Source organism: Molothrus aeneus, chromosome 2 (genome assembly GCF_037042795.1).
Source record: "Molothrus aeneus isolate 106 chromosome 2, BPBGC_Maene_1.0, whole genome shotgun sequence".
In the NCBI taxonomy this organism is placed as follows: Eukaryota; Metazoa; Chordata; class Aves; order Passeriformes; family Icteridae; genus Molothrus; species Molothrus aeneus.
The window spans coordinates 91,216,376-91,236,810 of record NC_089647.1 but is presented as its reverse complement, the minus strand read 5'-3'; the positions used below and the strand labels follow the sequence as shown (position 1 = coordinate 91,236,810).

The window sequence follows — 20,435 nt, the reverse complement described above, 5'->3', positions numbered from 1 at the left end:
TTAGTCGTGAGAGCTTGAACAAAAACCAGTAGAGTCAAAATTGGTCTTAACTTACATTTGTGTTGTGAATATTTGTATAGCTAAAATTAGCTCCCTTGACTCAGTGTTTCCATGTTTGGATGTGTCATAAAGGTCATATTTGCAAACTTGTGATATTTGCATAATAATTACATTTTGTTGTTGTTTAAATACATCCAAAGCATGTTATTTTTTCATGTATTTTGATTCCAAGAACTTCACAGTGACAGCACTATGCCATCTGTAAGCTGGTAAATGGAAATCAGATTCACCACAAATTAACATAAAGATACTATTTCAGCTCTTCTAATTACATGTGGTTTGGAGGGAAGTTGTGATTTCTTTTATCAAATGAATCTGAGGTCAAATATTTCTCTTCTTTTTCCTGTGAGGTTAGATGCAAAGGGACTGGAAATGGGTAATAATCTTCACAAGTCACTGTTGTTCTCATAATTGGTGCTGTTAATACAGTTTAATGTTGGTTTCTGCACAGTTACCGGATTTCAAGGCTGGAAAAAAAATCCTTGTTATTTTATAACAGCAAATTTTTTTTGTCTTCTCCTGTTGAACAATGAATCAAAGATAACTTCCCAGCAGTGTATTCCTGCCACCCCAGAACAGTTAACTTCATGCACTTGCTAGGGCTCATCAAGCCTCTTGTCCTACCTGTCTTTATGAGTATATACTTGCTAAAGACATGAAACACTAATAATGCCTGTAAAAAGAAATTATTACATTTTGCATGTAAGAATGTGTGTGAAGTGCATGAAGAAGCATTATGTCTGTGAATTGTACCCAGTGGTGCAGATGCCAGGAGAGATACATGTAATGGTACCTAGCTCATCAGCAGCTCTACTGCAGTGTAGGTGTTCAGCTCTGCTTCACCTTCTGCACAACATCTGAGAATGGGAAATCTCATTTGAAACACCTACATCCATTTGTTTTAATGTTCTGCCCCTTCTGTTTCACCAACCTGGAAACAAAGCAGCCACTGAGCAGGGTAGGGGGTGTTGCATGAATGAGTTCCAACTGGTGAGAGGATTCAGTTCTAAATGGAGATTCACCTACTTAATTCTGAATTAACTTTTTTGTTTCTAAGTTGGTTGCTTTCTTTCTCCGAATTGCTTCTGCTTAGATGCAGTTGATGTTTATCAGAAGATGCACTGCCATCTGCTGTCAGAACTGCTCACATTTGTGCAGAAAAAAATCTCATTTTGTGACTGGGGTGTAACAAATTCCTTTCTATAAAACTTCCTAAGCACTGAAGAAGAGAGAGACTGTTCAGAATAAACTGTCCACACATGAGCCCTAAAAAAAAAAAAAAAAAAAAAAAAAGAGAGAGATAGAAAAAATGAAAAAATGCAGTTATTTTATTAGTGGGAAATTTCAGTCTAGGTAAAGAGACTTGCATGTAAACACATTTGCTGCTTCTTTTGTAGGTGGAAGAGGGGGAGATGGCTGCCCTGTTATCACCTTTCCAGACTATCCAGCTTTCAGTGAGATTCCTGAAAAAGAGTTTCAGAATGTTCTGACCTACCTGACAAGCATTCCAAGGTGAGCACCTGTCTAGAAGAAAATAAGCTTTTATCTGCTAAGGGACTTTCCACATTTGATCTCTGACATGTGGTGTAAAAGTCAGGCTTGGTATTTAATTAAAGAAAAGGAAAATTAGGCTTAGGATGCAGTGGCAGTAAGTGTTGGTTAGTGACAGCTGTCTAAGGTAGTTGTTAGTTAAATTACATGCTGCTATTCATATTTCATCAGAAAATTACTTCCTGGTATGTATGGATATAGGTCCCATGATGGACATTGTCCTCCTATGTCACTGTATCTTAGAATGCAATATTCAGAGTTTTAATTGAGCACATGTATAATTTTGGCAGAGCATGCTAATTCCTGGGTGTTGCTCAGGATATTACTCAGTGAGGGAACACTGTGCATCTACATACAGAGGTTTGTCCAAACCACTTGAGCTGCTCCCTGGCTGTGCTGAATGTATCGTGTCTGCAGACTTCCAGAGCTTTGCCTGATGGTGCAAAGCAGGCCCAAGGATTAATTCTGACTCTCTTAGAAGGCAAATAGTGCTACCAATGGGCTCTCCAAAAATATCATTATTTTTGTTGCTGGACTGTTAATGAATGAAATAGTGGGCTCAAAATCTTGATGGAGGTGAATAAGGCAAGTAGCAGAATAAAATATGTACTCTAGAGACTTCAAGAGAGGAAATTTTGGGCTTATTCAGGGAACTGGTAGGTGGGATACAAAGGAAGGCAGCTCTGAAGAGTAAATCTGCTGTGGAAGGCTGCCAAGTTTTGAAGGACAGTATTGTCCAAGTACAAGAAAGGCACGTCCTGGAACGTGAATGGACGTAACAGGAGGCTGACCCCGCTGTCTGAAAGTGAACTTGTGCCTGAGCTGAGATACAAAGGCAGCGTACAGGAGGTGAAAGCAGGGACAGGCTACAAAGGAAGAATGTAGATACATTGTCCACATATGCTGGGATGGCGTCAGAAAAGTCAAAGCACGCCTGGAGCTGAGGGACAAGAAGAAAGGGACATCAAGGACCGCTCGAAAAAACTTGCGGTGCTTTAGCAGTACAGGAATAAACAAGGAAAATGTGGACTTGTGCTGAATGGACTGGGCAAATTAGCAACAGCCAATAAAGATGAGGCTGAAACACTTGAGTTCTTCACTGCAGTCTTCTCTGACAGTGTCTCCCAAGCCTCTGTGTACAGAAAGAGTTCAAGGAGGAGAATGACAAGCAATGGCTAAGGACAAAATCAAGCATCTCTTGAGAAATCTTGACCCACATCTAGAGTTTGAGATAAGATGAGCTGCTTTGAGAGTGGTGAGGACACTGACCAGTGTCATAGTAAGGTTGCTCTGTATAATCCTTGAAAGGTTTGGAGATGAGAGGTAACCTCACTTTGATTTGTGAGAAAATCTTGGAGTGAGTCCTCTTAAAACATATTTTTGGGCACATAAAAGAAGGAGGTGATGGGGAGTAGCCAGTATGAATTAAACAACAGTAATAATGGTTGACCAGCCTATTTCTGTGATGACAATACTGGATGCATCAATGAAGCAAAGCTGTGCATGTTCTTTGCCTCACGCTAAGACTTCCAGCTCAGTCTCCCCCAGCACTCTTCTATTCACCTTGAGTTGTTACATTTTGGCAGGTGGGCTCCTGAGTGGGTAAGAAAGTGCTTGGATTATTTGGCTCAAAGAGACGTGTTTTTTGGCTGATGTTTTATCTGGAGACAGATTTCCTCAGGGAACTGTATGTATCCATGCTGTCTGATGTCCTTGCCAAGGATCTGAAGTAGGAGATGGAGTGCACCCTCATCTCGTTGTACTTGATGTAACCAGCCCCTCCTGGTTGATCTTCTTAATCCCCAGTTTGTCAGGGAATGAAACTCTGAAGCTCACAGCCAGCTTTTGTGTTTCCTTTGTTTATCCTGGTGATGGTTAAACTGCATGGTGCTAGGCGTCCCTTGATCGCATCTTGGGTACTGTTTCTGCAAATAATTATATTCTGAATTCACATCTGCTTCTCCCTTTGAAAGTCCTTGGTGGTGCACTTCATGGTGGCCCACCGAACTTATGCACAGAGTGGGATTCATGTGAGAAATTCTGATCAGGACAAACAGCATCTGGTACGGTGGGGGAGCACTGAGTGCACCCCAGCTCACCACTTTGATAGGAGCAGATTTTCTGAAGGTTTTTCTGTCAGTTGCTCCTATCTGACAACAATTACTCTGGGAGTATTGAGCCAGAAGTGGTCACTCTTTAAGTCTGGCTCTTCTTCTAACTTTCTTGCTTCTTTAATTCATAAGTGTTTAGAAAGAGGAGTGTTCTTTGTAAACAAAGGAGATGGCCCAGCTGTCTAGATGTTAAGAGTAAGGTATTCACTCTTGTGAATATAACAGTTCTCTAGGTTTAAAGTGATAACAGTTCAATTTCAAATCTTGTAAAAATAATGCTGTTGTTAAGATACTGATAAATTTGCCATCTTTTTGTGCCTGAGAATCAATAAAATCTCAAAGGGCTTATGATATTCCTGACTGATATCTTCACTAGCAGTGTCAGTAGTTTATAGTGTAAAATTGTGTTTTGAGGCCTTATGCAGGTTTATGGGAATAAAAAACTACAGAAATGACACTAGCCAGATGCCAGCATACATCCTTGTGAAAGGTATTTTGCTATTGATATGTTACATGTATTGATACGTGTAACATCAGTGACTGCAATTCTTAAATTGGGATATTTCTAGTGCTCTTAAACGTGGTGTAAGGTAGGATTTTTCCTGCTATCTTAGTGTTCAGATACTGTTTTAGGTGCTTTGGAAGTGGCTTTTAAAGGAAGTGGAGGCAGTTAGCTTTTAGTTTGTCAGTTGGTTAAAGAGGTGTAGGGGGTATGCATTTACAGAAAGGATGGAAATGCAGCCACAGCTCTTAAGCATGGACTGCTCTCTCAGGTTATTGTCATTTAGTTTATCAGAGAGGTACCTCTGTCTTTTGGCTGTTCTGACAGACTAAGGGCAAACGGACTTTTCTAAGAGCACAGACTGCAGAGCACAGACACATCTGGAGCCACCCCAGTTCCTCAGAAAACTACTTGTTCTACTTGGCCCTGTGCAAGATCACAGCAAGGGGTTGGCAGCAGTAGCTCAAACATTGTCCATCTGCCTGGAGTCATATGTTAAGGGAAACTATATTTCATGGGGATGACAGTAAGACACTACTAAGAGCCTCATAAAAAGACCTTTCTGTCCTCTGCAGTGGAGTTCACTCAATAGTATATTTACTGATATAAATCTTAGCAGTGACTTCAGGTTTTCAAGATCTCTTCCCAAGTGAAAGAAGGCTAGCTTAGGACTTTGTTGAAAGAGGAAAAACTGAAACCTCTCAACCTACCCTTTTATTCCTTCTAATTTTATAGATAAACATGTGCCTGTCACTTCTTACTGTTTTTGTTCTGTATTATATAAACACTCAGTTTTTCAAGTTTTTTCTGTGTGAACTTTCTCTTGTCTTTTTCACAGTAAACTTTAATCATGAAACAAAAATATCTTGTGAGGTATGTTGCATTTAGGAATAGAACTATTAAAAGTTGCATGCTATCAGCTTACATGATCATGGAGTGGAATAGTGTAAATAGTAGAGCTATTAGCATGTGCTTAGATGTGTAAATGCCTAATATGTGAGGATGTTAAGAAAGGACACAGTGGAAAGGGAATACCTCATCTCAGTTTAAAGATACTCAGTTAACCTTGGTGCAACTGTATAACATTAAGCAGAAAGCCGAACCGTATTCTTCAGGTGGGTGCTGTTAATGTTGCAACGTAAATTCGTGTTCTGTAGATGGCTGGATAAAATATGATGTCTAATAAGGTTTGTAGTAATCTCAAAATATTCACTTCAGATTGTTGACATAATGTGTGACAACAGTCATGTACCATGTGTACTGAAAGATTGTTGCCTTGTCAGGAAAAATAATGGATTAAGGATGACTACAATAGACAGCAGAAGATTGCAGCTAATGCTTTCATAACTTCTGTTTTGGTATTGAAATATATGTTGTAAGGTATCTGCATAATGCTTCTGAAGCAGGTTTTTCCTTTTAACAAATACTTTTTATTGTTATTGGAATATAAGATAAAGTTTTATTAAAAAGGTGAGAATTGTCTTAAAAAGATACATAGGGTACCCAAGTAGGAGAATCCTTGGCAGTACATAAGGCAGTACTTTCCAGGAAGAGTAGTTTAACTGAAATGCTGAATTGGTACAAATAGTTAACATGTAAATATTGATCCACATGAATTAATAATTCTTATCTATGGAGTTGTAGAATACAGTAATATCTCTAGATAAAGTGTCTGTAAGAGGTGACAACTTTAAATTCAAATGCATTTCAGTAGAGGTCAGCCATGTCTTGCATCCTTTTGGGACATTTTGAGATTTTATAATTTCCATGTGGTTGGTCTGATCCTCTTTCTGCAGAGAATGTCTCCTGAAACTTCACTCTGTGAGTCCTTTGGGGGTGACTGCTGAGCTCAGTAGGAGAAAAAGGCCCTGCAGATGAAGGTTGTCTTCTCTCTTAGCTGAGTAAAAAGCCCAATTACCTCCAAACACCATCATACTTACTGCATAGTGGGAAGCAGCTGTGCATTATTCCTTTTACATCCCACATGTACTGAGGCTGAAGAATGTTGCATTTCAGGGCATTCAGTGTTCTGTGTTTTTAAAGTTTGGTTGGGTTTTTTTTCATTTTTCTATTGATTCTGGTAAATTGACTTCTAAGATTTGCAGTACACCTTGAAGGCAGGTGTTATTAATATTTAATTTCTCCTCATCACAGCTGTTTCTTGAAATGCATTTTATTAGCTTAAGTGTGTACACATTGTTGGAATATGAATTTACCAAACATGGGTAGTGGCAGGAGAACTTGCTTCAAAAGAATTTAATAGATAATTGCAGTGGTTAAAAAAAACTTAAGTATACAGTATTCTTCAACATATGGTTTTGCTTCTGGTTAATTAGCAGTTTCTACTGCAATTAGAAAACAATATGCTGTTTATGAGAACAAGAGAGTATAGTTTTAATGCTTTTCTTTCCTGCTCATATAAACTCATCTTTGAACAAAGAAAGCAAGCTGAGGTTCTTGAGGTCACAAGAGATGGGAAAACTAATATTTTAAAAGTGTAAAGCTGAGTCTTAAACACAAAATCCCTTTCAGGAGAAATAAGTAGTGTAGATTAGAAAATTCAGAATGGTTTCTGATGGCCTGTTTGAGTCCCATGCTGCTGATTAAGTATGCTACATGGGCCTTTTTTCCTTGTATTCTGACAGAGCCTTGTACAATTTGTCTTTGTAATGCTATCCTGTCCTACTGCATGATCTTGAGCATAACTCAGGTTAACTTGGCATGTTCAGCAGTTTCCTGTTTTGAAAGGTGTCCATCAGTTTCCTGGCTGGGAGAGTGTTCCCTTCTTTGAGATTCCTGAGGGTTTACAAATGCTTGAACACCATGTAGCCTTCTAAAAAGTCCTGTTGTTTTTGATACTCTGTGGTGTAGGAAACTAGGGAGCCATCCTGTTCAAGTGATGGAACAGAACAAGATGTCCTCCAAAGTGTTGATGTCCGACAGTTCCAAAGCTCAGTAGTTAGGGTTTTCTAAGGGTTTGCTTGGTTACAATACCAGCTTCCCACTGGTTGGGATAACACTGGGAAACAGAAAGAAAAATGTGTGTGCTAAGCCTTTCAGTGGGCTCAGATCTGTGTGGGCAGTGCAAAGTGTGATGAGGTGGGGTTAGGCAGGGACCAGAAGGACAGGCAGCAGCATGGCACGGGTGTTGCTGGAGCTAGCAAAGCTCGGTGTCAGGGACACAGGGGAGCTCAGGGCTCACCCAGCTTGGGCCTGGCCAGTCTCCTTGGCACAGATCCACCACTGTGCTCTGAAAGCAGAGGCGGCAGTGTTGGGGTAATGCTGTGTTTTGAGCCTGTAAGTCCATCAGGGTCCAGCAGACCTTGCAAAGAGCCAGTGTTGGAGGGTAACTGCCTGTGTTTGCTCATTTATCTGCCAACTGAATGGGCAGCCCACCACCAGCTAACAGTTAAGCAATTTTGTTTTATGGAGTGCCAGGGATGAACATCATCACATAATGGGAAAGAAGTGCCAAAAACCAGCTGCCCTGACAGTTCATACTGACGTGCGGAGCAACAGCTTTGCAGCTTCAAAGTTTATTTCTGGCAGCTGTGCTTAATTTCCCTTCTCTCCTCTTTGTTGGATTACAATCCAGGCTGAAGATATGGAACCTGTACCCTGCTGTTACTTCGGCAGCCCCTCAGATTTGTCAGTGAGAATATCCCAGGACTTCCAGCAAAATCTGTCACGCTGTGTGTACCCTTCCTTTCTCAGAGCACAGCTGCCAAACAGTTGTAAATACCATATGTTGCTGTAAGCAGACAGGGTAAGGTCTTAGGTTTGAAGTAAGAGTGTTGTGTCTTAAACTTAAGTGGTAGTCCAAAGCTTTTGGTCAGATACATACTCTCACAAGATTAAGGTCAAAGCCCAAATTGTTATTTAGAGTCTGAATTTTACTGGGTTTAAAAATATTTATACTTGTTTCAATGTCCACCTTATAAGTGCCTTAAACTTGTTTTAAAGCCCAGCCCTGTACAGGTAAAGCCTTTCCACTCTTTAAATCCCATTTACACCTTTAGGGTTTAGAGGATTGGGCAGTATGTATGACACGCACCATCCGGTGATAAATTCAGTCTGCTAATAAGACAAAGTAAATTAAGCACTGTAAAATTGTGAAAGTTAATTATTAAAATTCTGGACTGTCACACAGAGGTTTTGATTAGTCCAGTATTAAATTCAGAGAATTTAACACCCTATTTAAGTGTAATGGCACAGTTCTAAGATAAATTGTGCAGCATTCCCTGTAAGGTTGTTCCAATACTTTGTGCAGTAGCATTAGTGGTTGTTGGAGTGTCCTGGAAATATGTATAGTTCTAAAATTACAGTTCTGAATAGGTGTAAAAATGTTTTATGGAGTTGGACTTAATAGTTCTAAAATGAGGGCCACACAGGCTTTCTGTTGCTCAATTTACTTAAGCTTAAACCAACATAGAGCCCTTTTGCCTTTATTGACCTATTTATCCTTAATTGTCCCTCCAGGATAACATGACCTACTTCAGCCATCTGTAGTTAAGTCTAAATGAGTCCTCAAAGTTGTTGTCTTTCTTCAAACAGTCCTTCTAAAAGCAGCTCTGCATGACCTGAAGAAATCACATTGTGTTTTCCATTTAGAAAATTATAGCTCTTCCTTAAAAACTCTTATTTTACTTAATTTCACACACTAAAAGGGGATTTGTTCAGCAACAACTTGTTAAAACAATTTTTCCTTTACCTGCAGAAATGCATTAAGGTAGCTCTGATTTTAGTTCCTTGGTGGGATAAAGTTTGTGAAGTTCTAGGCAGGCAGAACTCGATGATCTTTAAGGTCCCTTTCAACCTAAGTCATTCTCTGAATCTATGCAATCATAAAAAAGGTTGATGGCTACCACAGAAGGCGGTGAGTGCACATGGTACAAGCAGATGTCCAGGCCCAGGCAGATGATGATGCCTGGACAGTTTAGTTGTTATTTTTAACCCTGGCTTCATTCCCTCAGCTTCCCTCCCAACAGCAAAAGCTTTTTGGAGCAGAAAGAAGGTCAGCATATATGATAGAAGATAGCCAGCATTACCGTCTTCCAATCAGTCGTGGTTAAGGAGGAAAATTGCTGAAAGTGGAAGAGAGGCTAATTTGAGGACTAAAAGGAGCACAGGAGATAAAGAGCCGATATAGGGACCAATCAAGGAAGATACTCATGCCCATATCTCTGAATCTGAGTGGGGAGATAAAAGAAGTATGACTTGGATGTTATATAAATTGGCATAAATATTTAAAAAAAATAAGGTGTGTACCAGTGCTGGCCATTTGGCCAAGGAACATGAGCAGTGCTTGAGACAGAATTCCCTCACATAAGTATGTTGGGATTTGTATCTCACAATTTCAAGAGACCTGGTTCTGTGCAGACTTCTGGTTGCTTTTGGGACCAAGGCTGGAGGGCAGCTCTCCTGTTGGTCAGTGAGTTAGCATTTGCCTTGTTGCCAGGATGTCTCTGGTAGTGGCCCATCTTCCTTGAGGGCTCTTGGTCTGCTGGCAGTGCTGTGCGCTGTTGTCACAGTCCTGTGGTGACCAAGGAATTTTCAGAACAAGCATAGGGCTGCACATAATCACTCGTGGCTGTCTGACCTACATTCATTGTGAAGTTTTGAATTGTTAATAGCCCCTTAGACAAAGCTCTTTGAAGTTGCTGTCATTATTTTTTCTCCTATTTATCTGGCTTTTAAGATCTCCTGTCACTGACATAACATCATGTGTAATTATTCTTGCCTATGCCTATAAAGTGACGAAAGGCATGTACTTTATGGTGTCACTCTGCCTGGCTGTATGATTCTGCTCATCTCTTCTGCTTCATGAACAAATTTTAATCACTTGCCTATGGTGGTTTTTATTTTTGCTACCTCACAACCCAACATTCATCTAAATTCTTCTTTGCCCGCTTGCTGAAATATCCTAAAATGCAATTTTGGTTATTTGATGGTTCCCCAGTCTTGAGAAAATTGCAATACAGTGTGTTTTTAGACATGCCTGGGGCATGAACTAATAACAGCTGAGACCCAAAGTAAGCATAATAGGAAAGGAAAGAGAGAAGGTTTTCATCAGTGGTACCCTGGATAAGATTTAGGGAGAGTTAGCTGGAATGCAGAGAAATCAGAAAAAAAAAAAAGGTGCATAGCTGAGGAAGGGAAATGCATCAAATTTCTTATCTGAACCTTGTCTAATCATGAAGCTTTAACAGGTTCAACTCTGTTATAAATGATCAAATCAAGAGCCAAATTTATAAGAAAATTTAGCAATGATTTATTAAATTGTCAGTGAAACAGAATTTCCATCAGCAAAAACCACCACAGCCAAGGGCAGTGCCGAGCCCGGGATGGGCGCTGGGTGAACACACGGACCTGACCCCGAATGTCGGAGTCTCCCCTGTTCACGCCGGCTGCTTTGCGCAGCGAGCTTATATACAGTTTATTCCGCCTGAGACTGAGATGACCGAATGTTCCTCTGTGTCCCCTCACATGCAGGACCGGGGCCATACATGTGCAGGGTTAGACAAAAGTTCAGTCCGGGTGTCTGGATGTTGTCAGAGCACTCCGGAGAAGTTGGCATTCACATGTAACAGGGTGGCGCCGGTGATCACCGTAGTAGATGCAATCTTCGAGGTGCGAAATCCCTCTTGAGTGGTCCTGGCATTCCAGGGAAGTCAGTGATCATCGCCCAGGAAGGTTCCATTCTTACCTTAAAGGACTTGATATTATCTTAACGTGTCCAGGAAGTGTCCGGGAACTGGATGAATAGGACTCTGCTCCCAGCTGGGGTGGTCAAAAGACATATCTTGGATCTTACAATATTTTATACATAGCATGAATTATCTCTATCATATACTACAAACTCCAACACAGAAGCTCAGAGTTTCTTAATTTCCTGTGCAGCGAAATCTGTTTCTGTGAAGGGAAGGCAGTAGCTATCAAAAAACAGAATAAAGAGACAGTGTAAATGCTTTGGGTTTTTAAATGTGCATTTAAAAACATATCTATTCATAGAATTTCAGTACAGAATTAATTAGATTGTAAAATAGTATGGATATTGTTTTGGAGAGGTGGAAGGAGGGGAAGAAATTTTTATTTTCAAAATCAGTTTTGAAGCATAAGCATCAATAAGAAATTGTTTCTGCCTTCTTGCTTGCAGGTTGTGCTGCTGCTATGGAATGTCACAGCATCAGCTATGTTGGGTGAAATGTAGCTGTTAGTGGCAAGAGATTAAAAGATAATAATTTTTACTTGGCATTCAGTGATTTTGGACAGACCACTAGAGGCTGCACTTGTATAACAGCACTTCTGGCTCTCTTCTTTTAAATTTCCTCTGCTGGAACTCCTTCTCTTTCCTGTATTGCTTCATGAACAGTGGCCAGCCTTAGTTTGAGCTGGGTGGGTTTTGCCTTCCACAGTTACAGTTCATTGAGCTGACTATGACAGGGCTCAGTAATGAAACAGAACAAATTTTTCTACATCAAGAGCCTTCTTTTGTGTTGAAGAACAGTACAGGTTGCTCATTGGTTAAACACAGTAAGGAGGATCTGGCAAGATTTTCTCTGACTCCAGAGATGAGGCTATGGAGAGACAGGTGCAGTGCAGAGACTTCCACACCACCAGGCACCAGTTTTAAATTCAGCACCTCAGGGAGTTTGAGGTGAGCCTGTTCCTTGGGTCTGCTTTGGATGATTTTTCAATGAGACAGAAGAGATGGACATGTCCTTCCAGCACTTCTCCACTAGCTGACTTCTTCAGTGTTTTCAGTAGAAGAGATAGACATTACAAAAACTGAAGCCAAAACTATATTAATTCTGTCTGAAATTACAGAATTCATGTGGGAAGTTGTTAATCATTGCATTCATATTTCTGCCCCGTATGCAGTGCCATGTACCATAGATAGAGTGCACCTGTAATTTCTGTTTTTTCTCATAAATATTGCTGGAATAAGAACTGATTGCTTATGGACTAGTTACACACCTCAGCTGAAAGTGATTCTTGTAGGAATCTGAACTGAGCTGTCATAAATGAGTATCACCACAAGATGTCAGTTTTGTCACTGTTTGAACGGGAGCCAAAATGTCATGCCAGTTTGCTTTAGGGGCTCAGGAGGTCTGCTAGGTAGCCAAAGAGCTTCATCTGGGTGTTCATAAATGCTGCCTTTGTTAGGGCCAATTCTGTCCTCAGATTTGTTCAGGATACTTGACCTCAGTTAGTCATACATCTACATCTGTGGCAGAACTTGGCACCCCACTGCTATTTTCTGTCTAAGGGACTGAATGCCATGACAGCAACATGCAGTTGTATATGCAGCCATTTTTTGGAAATATGTTTTCATTCTATTTCTTTTCTTGGCAGATGGTTTCTTTGCCCCTGATATCTCAATTACAATGCAAGTCTCAACTTTTCTGTGGAAAAAATTAGAAAATATAATTCTAAAGTTTGCTAATTTAGAGCAAGTGTAGTTAATGGGAAGGTTTTACTGTTCAGAACATTTCCAACTTGTTTTAGGGGTGTAATTACTTTGTGATTACATATTTTATAATTTCATTAGTATCAAAAATGATAAATTGCAAGTTCAGAATATAATTTGTAACATTATGTAACTTTATAAAATGTGACATTTGTAACACATTCTAAAGGATTATAACTTCTTTTATTTGCCAGGCTACTCTTCAGTTATATGCTTTTAAACACTAATTTAAATGCAGTTTTTTAGAAAACTCATTAAGAAAGATCTGAAATAGCAGCAGGCTTACAAAGCACCATTCAGCTTAGATACAGTGTTAAAACCTACAGGCTTGCTTTGCAATTGAAACCACGAAATTCAATGTAAGAGCTCATATGGCTGGTTTATAGATCTTTTTCAGTTCCTGCTATCTCTAAATTGTTTTAATCAGGAACCTTCTGCAGTGAGGCTGGGTACTTTGGGCTATAAAAGCCTTGAGATAATATCTGAGGCTTTCAAAATGGAGCTTTGAGGAATATGATGTATATCAACCTATTTTCATCATTTACTCGAGGAAGCACAAGTCTGCTTTCTTTTCCTTAGAGATGTTGGTTTAAAATGTAAAGTCCCTAAGTTTAGTTTTACTTTAGATTGTGAGAAAGAAGCTGTCATAAGATGAAAATATTTAAAGACCAAATGAGTACAAGACATTTAAAAATTATTAAGCAGCTTTAAAACATTTTAAAATTAGGGGTACATGCCAAATATGATATTTTTGTGTCTTTTTTTAAATACCCAGCAGGTGGATTTCTTTTGGAATGAAGTGGATGAATTGGCCAGTTCTGAAACAAAGCAACCTTTACAATAATGACCAAGCAAGAATTGTAAGAAAATGAAACTGTTCTAGACCTAATTACAGTTTAGTGGCTGGGTGCTACATTTTGTATAATGTTACAGCTGATTTTTTTTTTTCTTTTTTTGTGTCAAGTTCAAAACCCATTAAATTATTCTGCTCTAGGAAACACTGCATCCTCTAGGATGTAGCTAATGATCAAATTGCAGTGTGGGTTACCCTACACAAGGGGCAGGAGCAGAGGAGATTGCAGCAAGGCCATGCCAGGTGAATTGTCACTGCCCTTTTCCTTGCTGGCAAACCAGCATAAAACTGGTGCAGTGAAATGTCACCACAGGGCTTAGCTGGCTTTTTTTTTTGCCTTTCCTAGTTGCTGTACTGGAGATTTTTATTTTGATTTGTTAATGCCATTGATATCGCATTCTTCACTATATTATTTGACTGTCTCCTAGAGCTTGTAAAGGCCATTAAGGAGGTGGCTCTTCTCTGCTTCCATTATTTGCTGGGGCAATTCTGGTTTCATTTTTTTAGTGTGTGAAACACTGATGATTAAGAAAGAATTTTTGTCTCCTCTTCACCCCCCAAGAAATCATTCCTAGCAGCAACAGGAGAGATGGAGAAGTAGTCTTTGAGGTGGCTCAGGCTCAGTCAGTTAAGTGTCTTGTCTCTGCAAATGTAGAATGCAAAGTTCCTCTTGGGAAGCAGCAACCTTGCTCATTAAGTGTCTGATTTCCAATGGCCTGTTCCTAAGGTAAGTGACCAATGATAAGTGGGTGAACCAATTCCAAGTCTTTCTTACATAGGTTTACAGTTGTATGCCAAAAAAGATCAGGATTTGCGAGGTGCCCCAGGCCTCACATCTTTTGAAGCAGTATGTGTGTGTCACTGTGCTGAGGGTGAGGAAGCTTTAGCATAGGGTGGTACCAAGGTTCTGCTTATGATACAGATGGCTGCAGACATTGCCTTGGTGCTCTGTTCAGTGCAGTAATTCTTTGTCAAATGTTGTTCAGCTTGTCAAATGTTGTTCAGCTACTATGGAAATAGCTGTCCAGCCCTTGAGAGCAAGAATTTCTAGTCCATTTGTATGCTGAGATAGTTGAGGTAGGGAATAGTCCTGACTATCATGTAGGCCAACTGTTTAATAATAAAGCTCTAAGACTGAATTTCAGTTTTAAATAAGTGGACTCAAGTAACCTAAAATGCTGTACAGAATTTCAAACATGCAGAGGTTTGATGCTTTCAGGTCTCTGGGATGAACCCAAAGATTTGCTTTGTTTCATTTGTAGCAGAGACCAATACTAAATGCTAAATGTATACTAAATGCTTTCATACAGCAGTGTAGAAGCAGTAGGAAATTATTGGTGTAGCAGTTGTCACCACCCATACCTTGGAGAAATGCAAGGATCTTTCAGAGGATGTTTATGTAATTTCTTCCACATACCCCAGAGGGAAGTTTCTTTCCACAGTCCCATGTACTATAAGCTTTCCCACCCTTTCCCCCAAGTGCATGAGCTAATAAGTCTTGCAAACAAGACAAAGAGGAGATGTCCCCATAATCTAAACTGAGGAGTCACTAAGTGGAAAATTCAGTTCCTGCTCTGCATGGGAAAGGCTGCTTGTTGGGCAGGTGTTTCAACCTCACTGTCACCTCCTCCTGATGGTTGTACACTGGCTCCCCAGGACAGGAGGAGGGGCCTGAGCAGAAAGTCCATCCTCTGCTGCATTTTCTGTGGCCCTCCTCCTCTTCCTCCACTTTCTACCTTTCTAACCTGGTCTTTGTGAGTTTGCTGGACACATTTCCTGCAAAAGCAGGGATGGTTCCCTGCCTGTCTAAAAATGTTCTGTTCTTTGTTCTGATTAATAAACACAAGAACAGTGCTTATCCCATGATGTTTTGAGTTTTTTGTTTTGGTCTGGGGGATTTTTTTTTGTGCATATATTAGGAGAGAAACAAAGGAAGGAAATACTAAATTTGAATTAGAAGTTTATATAAATTATGTTTCAGAAAGTACACCGGATACAAGTTAATACATTAAAGACAAAAAAGGTCATATGGGAAATGTTAACAAGCCTGAATAGACAGGTGCTTCTGCTAAAGTTTTCTAATATTTTTCACTGTAAGAGTTGTTTTCTAGTCCTTTACAACTATGCCAAATTTTCTTTCTATTTGTGAGGTGCCACCTGATTTTATGGTGTAAAGTTCAGCCAAAATAGCTGTGTGGTTCCTAAGATGCCAGGGAACAAATCCACCATGCTCTTCAAACATTGAGACAATTGTTTGAGAAGCTCAAGTGTCTACTTCCTTGGTTCAAGGACTCAGACTTGACACTCAGAAGAATGATGGCTTTTGTGTCAAGAAAGTACCTTGAGAAAAATCTGCCTAAACCCCAGGCCACAGATGCTAAGTAACTACTCAAGCCCATTGCCAAAAGTGCCCTGCTTCATCCTGGAGCTGAGCAGGAGCTTCTGTGTGGTTACAGGATGAGCTGCTCTAGAGCCAGGTCTGCTTCCAGGAAGGCTGTGGCATGGGGTGTGGGTGCCACCTCTTGGGCAGCAGGCAGTGCAGACAAGCTGCTGGACTCCACAGGCAGGAGCACAGCTGAGGGAAGTGTCCACCCAAGGAAAGGCACTGGGAGATGGAGTGGGACATAGCATACAGTTGGAGGATGAAGGGACTATGATATTCAGGAAGGGGTGAGAACTGATGTCATTCATCCTGAAAGTCTAAAATTAAAAAGAAAATAAAAAGACTTTTTGCATTGCTCTTGGGATAAGGAGTGATGAATGGGAGAGACAAATGTCAGTTGTGGAGACAAGTTTATTGGGGAGTGATGCAGAGGCATGAGAAGATGTGAGCTAAGCTGATGAGTGCAGTGCAGCTGGACCAAGGCAGGGAAAAAAGCTTGATGAGCTTTTGATGAGCTGTGCCCGTCAGAGCATGCTTCTGCTGAGACAGTGAGAGCATAAAAATTGCATTCTTCTCAAGGACATGGAGGGGTAGGGGAAAATCATTATCAGGATAAAACATAATAAATATGGCTGAGGGATAGAGGGACAGCTGGCAGTCACAGTTAAATCAGGAGCCAAAGGAAAATTGAGTAAGTGCTTGTTTCCAAAGCACCATTCCCTATGCCCTAGAAAGGAGGAGGGTATTGCAAGGTGTCTTGCATCCCCATGTGCAGGTGCGTGTCTGGCAGCAAGGAGAGGTCAGTAGAACAAGGGTACATTGGCAAACAGACCTGTTTTCAATATTTACTTTTCTTGAATGCATGACTTTGTTCTCTTTGTAATGTTCTCAACTTTGTTGTACACAATGTCTTAGTTTGGTTTGTTGCTTCCTGCCTGGGACTTGCTGGAGCTGGATCCCAGACTCCAGAGCCAGGCCTTTGCAACAAGGCTCTGTTGTCAAGATAACAAATACTTTTCCCACCCTGATTGATTTGGATCAGGGCATGTAATTTTTTTTTTTCCCACCGGTCTATATTAATGGAGTGTTAACAGTTTGAAGTCAGATCCTCAAGACTCTGCCACCGGGTCTCTTCTGGGCAGCAGTGGGGAATCCTGGCTTTTTATGTCTGAGCTTGCTGATTCATGCAAGCACACAACATATTTCATCCTTCTATTTGATCCAGTGGAAAAAGAAGGTTGGCTGAAGACGTCTTTTGGGCTATCTTAGAGATGTGCTTTTCTTTGTTAATTCTTCCACTTAAGTAAGCCTTGTCTTTTTATTTTTCTAGGATATTGATATTAAGCTCTGCTTATTGTCAGGTGTTTAGGCAGGTGATTAACTGTGTGGAGCTGCCATGTAGATAATTTCTGGGATCCCAGCTGAGCCTGTATTTTCGTGTGCTCCTAGAGAGAAATCCTATTGGTGCTCTTTCAGAGGCTTTAATTTTATTAATATTGCACTGAAATATCAGTACTTTCTTGAAAGACTATACAGATGTTGCATTTAGGTACTCTGAGATTATGCTTCCTCTGAGGAGGTATGGAGGGATTTCAGGGCTCCTGGGACCTTCTACTGAGTGGGGGAAAATAGACTCTTTATGAGTCTTAATACACTCCAAAATCCACACTGGCTCCTGTGGGGACAGCTGTAGCACTTTTTTCACTCCATTGATCCACATTAAGGCTGTGTGCCCAAGGAGTTTGTTTTGCCATCTGATTATTGTGGCACATGGTTGCTATTATAATTTTATTTTGCTCAGTCACTAAAGGTTAAAATTGTGAGACCTTTAAACGGGGAACAGGAAGAGGCTAAAATCAGTCTGAATCTCTCTCCTCCTCTTGCCCTTTAAATAAAGAAAAATAAGAGAGGAAACTTTGGTAAATCATGGAAATTTACTGTAGTGGGAAGCATATTGCTAATATAAAGCCCTGTTTGTCTGCAAGGGTTGTCAGGCTTACAAGGCAAGTGCTCAGATGTTGTTTATCAGTGTTGTCCTAACCCAGAGGCAAGAGTTAAGTAACATGCACTGAATGTGGGCAGTGAGGATCACTTCTAATATTCTGCTGTGCTTCTAATATTCTTCTGGAAGAAAGCAAGGGCTCCTTTGCATTTCTAATGATTATTCATGTTTCCCACTGATGAGTATGTCTGTAAATTTGAGAGATGCTGCATTTTATAAAAGAGAGGCAATAAACTGTGAGTCCTGTTTAAATCTGTAATTTTGAAGAGTAGCTTAAGATGACACATCTGGGTACCTGTGTTCTTCACCCTCCTAAACACCCTCTTATCATTATGCTACTGACATAATCTTATCAAGAAAAGCTGATGTTTCCATGATTCAGCAATCTTGAATAAAGAATCCTGACATTCTGTTGTGTTGATTTTTATTTTTTCTTTTCAGATATTACCATAACAAATTGATGCACAGTATTTCTAAAGGTCACACAGTGCCACAGCAGGCCTTGCAATAAATCATCAGATGTAAAAATACAGTACATATACTGAAAAAGGAGCAAATGTATGAGAAAACAATTAATCTGAGCCTGTCTGCCTTGCATTTGCCTGCTGTTTCCATTTTGATTGCGATTGGCTGGCAAGGGCTGCTGCTGGCATTGCACAATTGGCTTAGATGGGGAATTACAAAACAGGAGCACATCCCTTGGTCAGGGCTCGGTAGCACATGCAGCTGAGCACAGGCAAAAGAGAAAGGTCACCCGTACGGCAGGATTGGAGCAGAATCTCTCTCACAGATGTTTCCATTCGAGAGGAGTGCCTCTGAGCTCGTTGTTCTCATCTGTGGTTTGAAGAGCTTAAATGCCCTAAGGTTTTTTTGTTTCAGTGAATGTGAAAATGCACCTAGGAAGAAGTTTACAGCCTGGAGGCGTATGAGGATTTCAGATGCATGGAGCAGTATCATGGAATGATCAGAAGGATCTGATGGTTTTCAGGAGTTTTAAGTATCACTGAGGAGGAAGGCAATTCAAACAGAAGGTTAAAAAGCAGATGCAAAAGGAAAACAACTTCATTTTGATCCTGAAATTATACTGACAACATCATGAGGAAGGGATTATATCAGCACCAAACAGTGGAGAATCAATCAGTCTCATTTTCTTCTGAAATAATCCCTGTGCAATAAATGTAAATACTATCTTTTGTGAAAAAGAAGACTTCATTATTTGAATGCATTTTGAAACTCTGCAAAACGCTGTGGGACTGCTGCATCTTTGCAATGGTGTATAATGTATCTTTATTTAAGATATTTATATGAAGAAAATTCTGCACAAAAAGGTCAAGCTACTTTTTTTTTTTCACTGTTTTTTGACTGCTTTTCTGTGTGAGGGAATCAGGAGTTACATTTGTATTTTTAACTAAACTTTCCTGTTTTCTTCTCTCCTCCTCCAAACTTAGTTTACGAGATGCTGGAATTGGATTTATTCTTGTCATAGATCGCAGACAGGACAAATGGACCTCTGTGAAAGCTTCCATACTGCGGATAGCAGTGAGTACTCTCTTAAATTACTCCTTAGAAAGATTTTTCTATGTTGAATCATCCTCTTACAAGTGGAAAAACATAATTTTTTTTTTCTTTTCAACAATATGTCAGTTAATAGATGATACAGAAGGTACCCAGTAGGTCTTTTGTATCCCAGACAGAGCATCATGTGTCTATGATGTGCTTTTAATGCAGTCTGCAGCTCAGGACATCTTCCTAAGTATGCACCTGGAGAGAGTCAATGTGTGGGCATGCAGCTCTCCCAGGTGGGAGCTGATGTTTGCATGGACACCCCATGGGTCCCATAGAGTTTTCACTATTCAAGTGAAGAAATGAGGGTGAGGGTCCTGGTTGAGTTTACCACTTGTGAAAGGAGTTCACATGGAAAAACTGTTCTTCTGATGTTTGATTTAAAACAAGGATTATATGTAAGCAAGAAAATCCTATGTGCCTCCTATGATCAATCAACAGTGCATGCTCTTAACTTTCCCAGTCTCCCTTTCAAGTAATATGAAAAAGAACTTTATTAGAGGCTATTTTTCCCTTTTCTTTTTTCAAAAGTAAGGAAGGACAGATTCATGTTTATCATGTGCTTATTCTACTGCTGTTTTACTTGGTTTTTAAAGTTTTTGGTTCATTTGTTGCCTTTTTTTTCTTCCTTTTTATCCTTGCTTGAATTGTTAGAGTCAATAGTAAGGGCTGAAAAACAAATCTGTAAATATCTTTTAATTTTTAATGGCTGAAAAATTTTGACTTTGTAAGATAAAAGTCAAATCAAAACAGTAAATGTCATTTTAATGTGGCCTGATTATGGCCAAAGAATTTTTTGTATTATAAGTTAAAATTAGTTTATTACTTTAAAGTAATGCATCTTTAAAGGTAGTATATTACTCCCACTATATGATGTTTTATGAATGAATATATAATGATATAATATTCCCACAATACAACTCTTTACACAATAATCATG

The 20,435-nt window shown here is 39.9% G+C and overlaps 1 protein-coding gene across 9 annotated transcripts in view; it reads left to right on the top strand.

Annotated features, from left to right (window-relative positions):
- Positions 1-20,435, top strand: part of MCF2L (MCF.2 cell line derived transforming sequence like) — a 146,000-nt gene that overhangs the window by 87,607 nt on the left and 37,958 nt on the right. For all 9 annotated transcript variants that reach the window (XM_066545302.1, XM_066545300.1, XM_066545306.1 and 6 more), the window contains exons 3-4: positions 1,458-1,572; positions 19,381-19,471. In XM_066545302.1, the coding sequence (XP_066401399.1) occupies positions 1,458-1,572; positions 19,381-19,471 (206 nt within the window). The remainder of the gene's footprint in view (positions 1-1,457; positions 1,573-19,380; positions 19,472-20,435) is intronic.